This window comes from Temnothorax longispinosus, chromosome 2, assembly GCF_030848805.1.
Source record: "Temnothorax longispinosus isolate EJ_2023e chromosome 2, Tlon_JGU_v1, whole genome shotgun sequence".
Lineage (NCBI taxonomy): Eukaryota > Metazoa > Arthropoda > Insecta > Hymenoptera > Formicidae > Temnothorax > Temnothorax longispinosus.
Genome location: NC_092359.1, coordinates 317,303 through 330,823, shown reverse-complemented (window position 1 = coordinate 330,823; position 13,521 = coordinate 317,303). Strand labels below are relative to the sequence as shown.

The window sequence follows — 13,521 nt, the reverse complement described above, 5'->3', positions numbered from 1 at the left end:
GACAGCAGACGCCGACAGCAGTCTCGGCACCGTGGATTCTTCCATTCTTTCCGAAGGTCATCGGAATTGTAATTCAACTTTTTCGGTGTTTCCCTACTTCTCTGGGTTTTGCGCCACGAAACGCGACGTTATTTAGCTCGGTGTGACATCGCCAGCAGTAGCAATTATTGTTAGAAGCAACGCGTTCTCAAACGACATCGGATTATCGGAAAGATAACAAAGTCTCTGACTTGGGTTTCGTAAAGATATTAATCTGACCACCTTCTTCACACGAAACGAGATCATCTTTGTTACATTCCGGTGCTAAAAGAATTTTATGACATGTTTTATTCCCACAACGTTCAGAGACACGCCATTCGTAACATAATCGATATACAAAGTATAATAAGCAGACAAATACTTCCAATTTTAAGCGATAGATGTGAATATTCTAAGAAAACATATATAATATATATGTAGGGTGAGTTTTTCATTTTGTTGTGCCAATTATCTCCATCAATTATCTCGGAAAGTATTGGTTTATTGGAAAAATGTTTATAAAAGTTAATAAAAGTTGGAGGGTTCAGAGAGAGCTAATAATCTTATTAGATTTTGGGTCCGGGACTCTTGTTCGATCCAGTAGAATCCCAAGTTAAATTTTTTTAATGGGGGGTTTTTATTTAAAAAATTTGACTTGAGCCCTACTGGATTTAACACAGGCTTCGGACCCAAAATCTAATAAGATTGTCTATTGACCCCCTTTGAACCCTCAAACTTTTATCTGAAACATTTTTCCAATAAACCAATACTTTCTGAAATAATTGGCGAAGATAATTAGCACACGAAATAAAACTCACCTTGTATAATATATATATAGCAAAAATAACATAATTATAGATAATCATTACCAGTTATTAATTATATCACTATTCTAAACAAGATGGTATAAAACTGTAATTATTAATGTTATATGCATGTGATAATACATGATAATACACACACACACACACACACACATTACTTTCATGTGTTTAATTTGTAACAAAAAAAACGAGAATCAGTACTTTACAACATAAAGTAATATATTAAAGATTGCTAATATTGTAGCACACTTTGTTTTTGAAGAATTATAGGAATTTAGGTTTTTTATTATTAATATTTAATTGTCCATTTTTGCGTTACATCATATTGATTGAAAATTAGGAAGAATTTCAAGTTAGATATTTTATGTTGAGGTATTTTGGACAACAAAATCGAAAAACTATTTAAACCGAACTTTGAAGAACTCTGCAATATTACTTATGTATAAAATAAACTACGTCAAACGCGTGGTGCAAAATTTAAAAGACTGAAAGGATCTTTTCTTGCAACTATAGCAAAGAAGCAAAATACGAATATATTCCATTCTTATAATCTTTCAGCCATCTAGTTTCAGGTTAGTCTTGAGAGTCGTTAATTTAGGCGATCGACTGGAACGCTTTGTTGAAAGTTTCTGCTTAAGCGCAGTTTTGGTGAGTTAACTTACAAAGTATCGGTAAAAGAAAATTAAAGAAAAATCCAAACGCAGAACACATTCATATAACAATACAAATGTTTGATCGATACATAAAAAAAAAATTTCAATTATTTTTAAGAATAATATCTTGTAATGTTATATAAAATTACATTATGAAAACTTTTTATTAAAAAATTACATAATTATGTCACGAATTATGTAGCAACTATTTCAACTTATGATTGCTGAAATACATTCCTTGAGAATCGGACATAATCTTGGTAGATTCCTTATTGCTTAAGCAGTTCAGGAGTCTGCTGAATGTCAACAGGCGATTCAGCGAGCATTGTTCGAGCATGGGACAAATACCTTCTGGCAATTGGTGTAAGGCAAATGCAAAGGGAAGGCATACCCTTCGTGTAGAAAGGTCGATCGATATATGCTCCTTCGAAATGAGAGATCGCTTCTTCGAGCATATCAGCAAAATAGTTTGGCTAAAGTAATTGCCATGGCCAATGATGAATCGAACCTTGTCTACGAGGTGAATGAAGGTTCATAGCTTTCACTTTAAAGGTCAGAAAAAATAAGGAGGAGAAATTGAAAGGCAAAGGAGACACAACTGAAAGCCATATTTCTGTCATCCGCGATCAATTCTATACGAATTTACAGCTATATGCTATTACTTATTGTTAGTTGTAGGCCGGTGTAAGTTCCTAATTAATTATCGATCGCATTTGTGGCGTACGGGCCGTAACAAGATTCAGTCATCTCGTCACACTCGTTATATAATGAAGGAAATAACTTTTAATGTTTGCGCGATTAATGCGTTATTAATGCGCGCAATTATTAGCTTAGTGTGGAAGCCGTTCCTTCTTTTCCGTTTTGTGTTCTCTTTATGAGTCAATTATACAGATCAGCTATGTGTAAAGATCTTTTCCTAACTTATTAAGGTTTTTAAATACTTCAAACTTCAAGACATTGAACATCGTGCTTTTCCACGCTTTTATATTTATCCATTTACTTGTTCGTCCATTCTATCATTCTCGTCGATAATCTTATAAACTGATGTGTGAATAATTGCCGATGTAATCGTATAATTAAAATCAAAGAATCAAAATATACCCCAAATTAACCACATAATAAAGCTTAATACGTTAATTAATTTAATATTCTATATAATGTATTTCACTCAGTTCTTATTTTACTTTAGAATGATTTAGAAAATGGTATATTGCATATTGTAGTTTCCAAAAAATCAGTAACGCGGAATTGTGCAAATGTACGTATTTAACAATTGCTCGCACTCGCTGAATTTTCTTACGTTGTACTTTGCCATAAGCTTATTCAACGATCGCGGCTCGTCTCAACGGGGTCATTCCGCGGGTACATATAGACGATGATGATGCGTGGACCACGAATTAAGAAAAATACGACGCGGATCGATCGATCTCCAGAGAAGATGAAAAAGGCTAGTAAAGCGTAGTACCGTGCTACCGTGCCAAAAACGTTCCAATGACGATGAACGTTTTGTATTATACTATATATAACTTACGCTTCTTCTAGTGCACTCTCGATATAAGTTAAATTGCGTGATTAAACTAGACATTCTTTGTTAATGCTATTAACATAATAATAATTGATGCTGAATCTTAAAATTAAAGGTACGGTAGATAATACGGTGGATAAATATAAATATCGAACAAATGTGTGAAATCGAAGCATGTATCATGTGTGAATCTTAAAATTCACTAGAATTTTAACATATAGTGTGTAGTAGACATACTTACAATACGTGCTTATTCTGTGTTCGACGAAGGTGTATAAAAAACTAAAAAAGAAAATAATATAAAGAGAAAATTTCATATTTTTTTTTTTATATTTGCCATAATACTATTACACTAAAAGCGATATCTCTTTTTTTCCGTCTTAAAATTCTTACTTTATCCTACTAACAATAAGTATAAAAATGATAAAAAATTTAAGAATACATTGCTTTCTCAGACATGCATCAAAATTTTAATAATGTTGAGTATTTACAGTTACTAAAATTTTTGTATATATCTATATCGATTGTTACTTTGTCCAACTCTATTAAAATTTCGAAATTGTAAATAATGGCTATAATATTATCCCTATTATCGAATAATGTTGAATTAGAATAGAGGTAACCAACAAAATGTTCAAGATCTAATGCAGTTGATTCCGCATATATTGTCGCGTTTAGGGATTTTAAAAATATGTAAAAAATATACGAGAACATAAAGTGTATCCCAATGATTTACGCGGCATTTGTCATAGAATAAAATCTAAAAAGTTCATTTCTAATATCATAAAAAGGATTTTTTTATTTGATTATTATGTGCAATGTAATACAAACATCTCGTCGTTGCGTCCTTATGTCGATTCAGGTTTTTTTAACGCGAAACTAAGTTAATCGATCGTGTACGAACTACTTTTCCACTTTAGGTCGACCTTCGGGCGATATTAGAATTCTTGTAAATCCGGGCAAACTCGGCCTCTCTTTTCTAATATTGGTAACATTTGCCTGCACGCGAGGCATAAGTACATTTATCCTGTAAACTGGGACAAATTGGAAATGTCACATAACGACGAGGACACCGACGATGAGATATCGAGACAACGGTGTCGAGGTTGCAAAGAGTCAACATTCTGTTTTTGGCCGTTTTCGAAAAATTAACTTAAAAAAACATAAGCTGAGCCTTTATATACCAAATGCTAAATATAAGTGTATAAATTATCACGGATTCAAACTTGCTTGAATGTTTACGTTTGTTTTTATTACTAAACATTTATCACGTTTATACAGTAATAGCAATTTCTTAGTAATTTCTGGATTAAAATAATCATAGGGGTGCGCATGTGATGGCGAGAAGAATTCAATAATACGACACATTGTTTCATTCAAATATTTTTAAAAGAATGATTGATATTGCATGTTATTTATTTTTATTATCCTACCTGTTATCTGCAAATTTAATTTTTACTACGTATTTATTGTAGAAAGCATTCTACTTTAATAATAATAATAGAGCTAATAAGATTCATGATGGTCTCGGGGTACTTAAGAGACAGACTTTTCTTTGACTCGAGGACTCATAACGACACTCGAGCTTCTTCTCTCCGGCATACATCTTGGCATCCATCTAACCCGCCTAGTCAACTAGCACTTGGATAACTTTTCTTCAATAGTTTGAGTAATCCTTTTGCAAAAAAATGCAATTTCTAATCTAATTATTTGAATCTTATAAAATATAAAGAATAAATTTTGACTGTTTTTCTCGGCAAGTCACGATTTATGTATGTTTGTCGCGAAGAACTTCGACTGTCTTCGATCGAAGTTTTTGATGACATATCGAATAACGATTTATTTTTCGCAGATAAATTATTCAGTTGGATTATTAATTTTGATTCTCCGTAGTACAATGATTTATGATATTAATGCAAATATTAAGCGCATAATTTTAGTTAGAAAATTTGTGTGCGAGAGAGAGAGAGAGAGAGAGAGAGAGGTGCGCGCGCGCGCATGTGTGTGTGTGCAAGAAGGAATAGATTTCTAAATTTAACTGCAGTATAAGTTTGCATTTTAAGTGTTTGTATCACATTGTTCTCTCTCTCTCTCTCTCCCTCTCTCTCTTCTCGGTAAGATTTTAACTGTAAATAGTGTAGATCGATAAGAATGGTTATTATTTTAATTCAAGCAATAGTAATATTGCCTTCTTAAACATTAAACGGTTTGTGTCACACTCACGTCATATTCGCCATTTCATCTTGGAAATACACTTTAAGTACCAGCTAGATTGAAAAGCGCTGCCTTAAGAGCTTTCGGTGTACCGCTTTCATAAATAGTATCATAACATTCGTTTTACGGTGCTATAAATTTCCTAAGTAAAATTGATCTGCATATTAGATAACAATCTTCTCCTTATCGCACTAATATGCGCAAAATTTCGTAAATTGCGAATGTAACTAAGTAAATAGATGTTCATAATTTATTTACTAACAAATAAAATTATATTATGCATTTAAACTTATATTGAAAATTAGGCATCTCAAAATCGCTTATTCAATTGCATAAATTTATTTTTTATAATTAATGAAAAGCATTATATGATTCTCCATAATATTCGAGAAAAATCATGGAATTTTCGTTTTTCTTCAATTTTCGTTGCTCATAAGAATTAACTGTCTTTTGGAGACTCTCACAGATATCTTCGAAACTTTCTTCGTCGGTTTCCCGGTGAGTTAATGAATGTCGGGATGTATCGCCACTCTTGTCTTATCATGAATATCAAGCGGCAAACGCTAACTCTACGTCTCGCATCAAGAAGTTTCGCTCTTTGCAAACTTTATAAACTTTGAGCGCAGTCGCTCTGATTTACTTTTTTGTTTAAAGCATGCACAGATAAATATCCTATTATATATATATATATATATATATATATATATATATATATATATATATATATATATATAATAGGATATTTATATATATATATATAAATTATAGAAATAAATTTTAATATTATATAATTGTAATAATAGTGTAAGTAACTAACAGTATAATAATCAGTAAGTAAAAAACTAGTAGAAACTGCATTTATTATTGCATTATAAATTTTTAGTTATTTAACCAAAAATAATATTGTATATAAAAAGATAACTCTACATAAATATATATAATTATATCTATATAAATATTAATTAGTGTAAACTCTAATCTTATTTGCTTTGTATGAAGTAAAGCTAATATTTCATACATATCTTATAGCCCATAATATTTCTGAATACTTAATGCAAATCTCTACATTTTCAGTGCATGCATTTCGCAATCTTTTATTTGAGACAAAACGATCGACCAGCATATCGCGTAATGAAAAACATTAGCGAAGGTTTTGTTCGCATTTGTGATGACCAGCAACATATGCGGAAATCGCAATACTCGCAAAAAGTATGACTACCTGAAACGCAGGTTCGACATTGTCATAAGTGTTTGTATTTTGCTGACATTTTAAAAAAGCAGGCGTATTGGAAAGAAGAGCGATTCTATTTTTAAAAGAATTGGCCAACGCAGTTGTGACAAGTTGAATACATACAGAATAAGAATGGATAAAACTCTAGCAGATATCTTCGCATTTTTATGAACGTTTCATAACTTTCCAATGATGGTTTTTGACATAACTGGTGATTTCAATGTTAAAGAGATAAAATACAGAGAAAGAGAAGGGGGAGAGAGATTGAAAAAAAAAGGTTTTATGCATGTCCATAAATTTAATATATGAAGAAGATCTATAAAGACATTATGTACGTGATGGAAAATTCAAGAGATTAAGAAGATTTAAATGCAATATTGTCATCTCTATAGCTGTCTATAGATTGCTATCATTTAAATGTCTAAATCTACTTTACGTGGAAGTAAAGCGTGTGAAATTATCGGAGTGTTTCAGATAGCGGTAGGTGTAAAGTATTGTTTCAATCGATTCGGAATTAAACATAGAAAACCGGGAGTATACGCGCGAAAGCAGTCATGCTACAATAATAATCGCGGCTCTAGTTCGATATAATGTCCAACGCAATTGAAGTTTCTGAGAATTTTATTACGTGCGTTACTTTTTTTTATGCACGTTATATCCTCAATTATACTCACTTCTTCTTGAAAATTGATACCACCTCGGGATAGTGTTATTTTATCTTTTATTTCAAGGCAATTGGAAAAAAAATATGTACGACTGATAAAAATTACGCGATGGACTTTATCGTGATATTCCAGACTCGGGTTAAAATGACATCGTAGTGCTCAATCGAATTGCAAGTCTATATCGAATGATCCCGTTTGTCGCTTCTATCTTAACCGCCATGTCCGTGACTGTTAGACTGTGTATCTCTACATTTGATGTACACACACACACACACACACACACACACACACACACACACACACACACACACACACACACACACACACACACACACACACACACACACACACACACACACACACACACACACACACACACACACACCCACACACACACACACACACACACACACACACACACACACACACAAATAATTAGAGAAGGTCAATCAGCTCTAAGTATTCTTTAACACGATATTCATAGCTTGAGTACAGATGCAGTCGATGTTAATTGAAAAGTTTTAATAAAAACTAGAATGATCAAACAAATTTGATACTGTATAATTAAAAATTTTGCTTTATGTAAAAAAATGGTAAATGTCATTTTTATTTGAACTTGTCAAAAGTTTGGGAATATATAATAATACATACTAAAAATACTGCTGTATTTATGTGATCGATCAAAATTTTAGGGGGCGTATCCTAATAATATACATGAAGCTCTAATTGGGGACATACGCTTTATCTGCAAAGCTGTATAAAGAGTACGATATGGCAAACGCTGAATGCTCTATATACTTTCAACGATATGATCGACCACGCCCGCTTTGAGCATGTCGATAGGAATAGAGTTTACCAGTCCCACAGGGACAACACGCAATATACATTAATATATAAATATATTTGTAAATATACCTTTTCCCCGAATTTATAACCGATTTTATGGCGAAGTTACTGTTTTTAAAATCAGAATAAATGATGCAGCACCGACGCACTTGCGACACGAATGACGGAAGCATTGAATCGGAAAGTTTTCGAATAACATTAAAAGTTCAACTGCAACTGCTACATTTCTTCCAGCGCGAGGAAGTTATATTAGTTGGGACAATCGCGCGAACTAGATAAAGCCGATTTTTGCGAATCGAGTTTCTTCCAAGTATAAAAACACTTGAACTCAAAGAACCAAAAGATTAAATGCTACGTGATGAAACTAGTTGGAGTGCGATCTTAGTAGTCTACTTGAAACACCTTTCTATATACTATACTAGATCCATGTATATCAATAGATAATAATTAATATTCATTAATATCTTACGATAGCTCAATTGTAAAAAAATTATATAAGTCACGAAGTTACCCTTTTTCGTATAGTTACACGAAAACTTATTTTTTCTGTTTACAGCCTTTCGTTGCTATCGTCATCTGGACAGTTTCAATTACCGTCGTTCGCGCAATCATCAATCATCAGAAGAAGATCTTCCTGTAAATAAGGAATCGAGTGTAAAGAATCATCTTGAAATACGCCAGAACTTGTCGAAGAACGAGACTCGCGTAGTCGAGTCGGTGACATCGAAGTGCTTCTCATCGCGAGGTAGCACACGAAGAAATGATGATGTGACTAGGTATCGGCAGTGGACATCTCACATCCGGCCGATCTCTATCGAGGGATGTCCTCCTCCGCGAATACCGCCTGCACAGACGCTGAGGAGGACGCCGAGGATGTGGAGAACGACGTCGCGGGTACAACGGCGCAGTCGTCACGTTACCTGTCGTCGTCATCGTCATCGTCATCGTCGTCGTCGTCGTTGCGAATACGTCACCGTCGCCGCGAGAGCGATCACTTGGAAGGATTGCGGTTAGATGGGTCATCGGTCGTGTATCGTCTGCCATTGTCCGACGACACTTCCGGGAGCACCGTCGAGGCCTCACGTTCATCGATGTCTTCGGCGCGCGGATAAGAAGAGGGCATCGTCCCGCTCACCGCGATCACCGACAACATACGTAATCATTCTCGAGGGACGACGGCCAGGTGGATCGATCGACGCTGCACTCCGATCGATCGTCCACCTCCTCCTCCTCCTCCTTCGCCTCCTCCTCCTCCTCCTCCTCCTTATCCTCGCCCGTGACAGCTCGATTGTCAGGCTCTTCCAACCGATACCTATTCCGCACGGATTCGACAAATTGTACGACCGCGTCCACGAACGACCGACCGCTGGACCGACAACAACGGCCAGTGTCTTCGAGGCGAGGTCAGGAAAGTCGATAAACGAATTCGCCGAATCAAGCGTGCGCGGTCAAGCACGTGCGACTGGAATTCCGAATGAGTGCCGAACGTGCAAATCGATAAGCAAATTTGAAGCGCGCTCGAGGGTCCTCGAAAGGCCAGGTGGACCATTGACCAACGACACACCACTCGCCGCCGCCACCGGTGTTGAGCGGTCCTTTGGGTCAATACTAATCCTCTCGAGCATCGGCGGCTTCCCGGTAGAATCGTTGATCCAATTTGTTAAATCGATCCAGCGAAAGGATAGTAGGATAAACCGGCTCGAAAGAATCGTCGATCTCAAGAAACGATTCCCGATAATCGATCGATTGATTTTTGCCTTTCATCGATTATCAATTAGCGAGCGAACAATTATACGTGTTAAACACGTGTCAATTTTTCTGAGTAAATTGAGCGAACCGGTAAATCAATTTTTCCAACCGGCTAATCTCGAGGCGATCGATTCCTACGAAACAATCCATTCTTCCTTCTCCTCGTCGAGAAAATCGTTGGTTCATGTAGCTGCGCCATTTCGTGCTGCCGTGATGACGTCAGAAAGGAGGACGTCGTTTAGGTGACGAAAGAAGTCGTTACTCCCATCTTCGCTATTAAGTATTTATCGAAGAATCATCGACGGAAGTCTGTTGTTGGACTTCCATTCGATCGCTTAATGGGATAGTAAATGGCATGAGGATCCACGACAAAAAAATTCGCGGTCTTCTCTGTTTTTCGTTATTTTACTTCGGAAGTTTTGGTCGATCTAAAAATCGTGGGCAATCGCGATAATCTTCAACGCCGAAACAAAACGCCAAAATTGAATTGAAACTTGTCTCATAAGTTCCATAAATATATAACAAAATGCTTTTATTGATTTGCCGGAAGTGATCATAAAAAATTACCAGGCGTTTTTTTTTCTATCGAGAGTGCTGCGGAATCATTTCATATTGTAAAATTGTAAAATCCCTCTGCAAACTGAGTGCTTGCTTTGGAGAGTCACTTGTTACACAATTACATAAAATCGTGTTGAAATTGTTTTAACGTACCAGACTTTGCCCGGATAAGTGCTGGCGCTGAATAGTTCGCGCGCGTTGTACGATACCAGTCTAATGAATCGCAATAGTGAATCGTCGCGTGAAGCGTTCGAGCGTTATCGCAAACGAAAGTGCGTGAGGTGTACCGTCATTTTGTTATATGTATATCAAGAGATATACCTGAAGTGAATCATTGGTGAAAAAAGAGTGAAAAAAGAAGGGGAAAGAGAGAGAAAGAGAAAATACGAAGGATTTTCGTTACGTATTGCTGGCAGCTTATAATCATCCTAGCCGGTACAAGCTGGCCGAGATCCTGATAGCCACCGCAGCGACCAGGATCCGGAACCATTCAATAAAGAAAGGATGCCAGGGGGGCGTAGGGGCCTGGTAGCCCCCCAAAACACGTTCCTGGAAAATATTATAAGACGCAGTAGCAGTCAACGTGAGTTTTTCTTTTTTCTTGCATTATCGAGATATTGAAAAATAGGTAAACGATAGGTGAATAGGTAACCAACAACCATTAGTTTAATAATATTAAAATCAATTTTATAAATGATTGATGAATAAAGGATCTTTATTCTTTATATACTGAAAGGAGCCGTACAGATAATAACACGTTTTAGTTAATTTTAAGTTTCTTTAATGAAATTTTAATTTAAAATTTAATTATAAAGAAATATAATGTTAAAAATTGAAAGATCAAGATAACACTGATATAGCTTCTCTTAATATTGTCCTTATTGAAAAGATTACGCTCTCAAATTGATCAAACAATCCGTCATTAAATAATATTGCACAAAAATCCTATATGATCTTATAATTATAGCTTTATAATAAATAAGCGCGTGGAATTTTTGTAAAATTTGTAATTAATGATTTATAAATTTGTAATTAAGGAACAGGTAGAAATGCAAAATTTTTATTTTTTATTTAAGTAATTCTTAATTTAATTTTGAGCTTAATCAATTTGATAAAGTGATTAATTTTATTAATTTTGGAGAAATAAGGTGCATGGTGACATAAGTTAATTTGTCATTTTATATATACATATTTGTTTAAAATTAAAGAGAAAAATTACTTATTATTAATTATTTATTATACAAATCAATATTCTCTGTTATAATTCTGCATAGTTAGGCGAGTATTCAAAATTAATAATCATTTTATTATTAGTCGCGCTGATTTTCTAGTGTATAATAACATTTCATATTGTCGCATTGAGATTTAAACATTATAAATAAATTCTTTGGCAGTTATGGAAGGGTTAAATCAAATATGTAATTCAATATCGATTTTCTTAATTGAAATGCCTTGAATTTCCGGAATCTGCAGGAATTTCCTATATATTCCTATATACGTTCAAAAATAGCAACAGCAATCGAACGAATAAATGAAGGTGAATCTATTTGGTTGTATATCTTGATTAACATTTTAGCTTATTCGTTTTCAAAGAAGACATGCGTAAAACATCACGTACAGATACATTTCAAGTACCATTATATTAACCAATGGGTCCTTGCGGCTAAAGTTTCAAAATTCAGCTGATTAAACGTTCAGCATAACCGTCAAAATTATGTAGTTTGTGATTTTATTTCCATTCTTTTCATCAGACAAGTATCAAGTAACCACAAAAAATCGATATAATAAATCGATGCAATTTGATTTTTATCTTGTTTGATATTTTTAATTGAATGTTATTAATATATGTATAATTTAAAGTATATAATATTATTATGTACGATAATTTTATATTTCTCATTTGAGATATCGTAATTTAAACATACGGCAAAATAAAGTTCCTAATAAGTCGATCTAAAGCTACACGTGATGAGAAGATTATACAGAATGTGCACAGGATTATTTTAATTCCAAAATTGAATGAAGATGGCTTAAGTAAAGCGGTTTAAATGTATTATGGCGGGGAGTTGCAGAAATTTATATAATAATCAGAAAATTATAGTATAGAATTATGGTGTTATGGGGTAGAATTATAGAGTAACAGGGAAAATAGAACTTTGCTATTACGCGACTGAGGTATGCAAAGTTCCTCTAGCAAAATTTTTATAGTTTTCGTCGGCGTTTGTCATGTTTACGTAAAGTATTGAGGGAGATCTTTTTATGAAGACCGCGGAGTCTCTTAAATTTTCTTTGACATGGAAGATGGAAATCCCCTGTCGTTTCTTCGTAAGGATAATAAATCCTATCTTATAGCTTCAGGTGCTGCGTACGCACCACACAGGGATGATGTCGTCGGTATGACTCTTTTTGTACTTTCGCGTTGCGCGTCGCGCGTCGCGTGACGATGCTCCGAGGGGAAAATGATGTAGATTTATTCAGACTCCGTTCTTCCAGATACTGTTTTGCATGACGAGAAAGACAAGAATCGCACTATTAGCGTATAAAATCATCACTTTTGACTATCAGCTTTTCATAAGAATTACTCAACGTTCAAAAGATTTATATCAATTTCCAAATTAGCATCAATCGTGATGATTATGATATTGAAAGTGATAACCAAATATTTTCTTATGATATAATAGTCATTATTTTTTTATATTATGTATCACACGCAGTTAATATCAATGAATATCTTTCAATATTCTTATAAAACTTACTGGATCCATTATTGAAAAAAATTCTAATGTCAGCGATTGATTTTATTTGACCAAGAGAAGCTTGTATCAGACTGAATAGAATAGGGAAGGAGACAACCAAAGAATTTATATTTTTATGTCGAAAGCAGAGACATCAAGCGTGCACCTTTACAAAGTTATAATTATACCGTTACAAAGAGACCGTTATAAAGCCACTGACGCAGTGGGCCACGCTGCAATAATAATGTAACGGTAGGAGAAATTATTAGCGACAACGATAGTGCATGTTTTCGACGACCCACTGCCTCGGAAGTAAATTACACGGGGTTGGTGATGCCGGTACGCGTTACAGGAGCTGGCGAATAACAATGGGCCCGCTTGCGCGCGCACGCGTATATATATATACATACACACGTATATCGCTTTGATGCATTATCGTGATTGAAAATCATCAGCCAGGGAAATGGCCCACGTTTGCGACACACAATGTCGAGCTGGAGTTT

At 34.7% G+C, this 13,521-nt stretch overlaps 1 protein-coding gene across 2 annotated transcripts in view; it reads left to right on the top strand.

Annotated features, from left to right (window-relative positions):
- Positions 1-13,521, top strand: part of Eag (ether a go-go) — a 74,764-nt gene that overhangs the window by 5,776 nt on the left and 55,467 nt on the right. For both annotated transcript variants that reach the window (XM_071770844.1, XM_071770843.1), the window contains exon 2: positions 8,533-10,866. In XM_071770844.1, coding sequence (XP_071626945.1) covers positions 10,788-10,866 — 79 coding nt within the window. In that variant the 5' untranslated portion in view covers positions 8,533-10,787. The remainder of the gene's footprint in view (positions 1-8,532; positions 10,867-13,521) is intronic.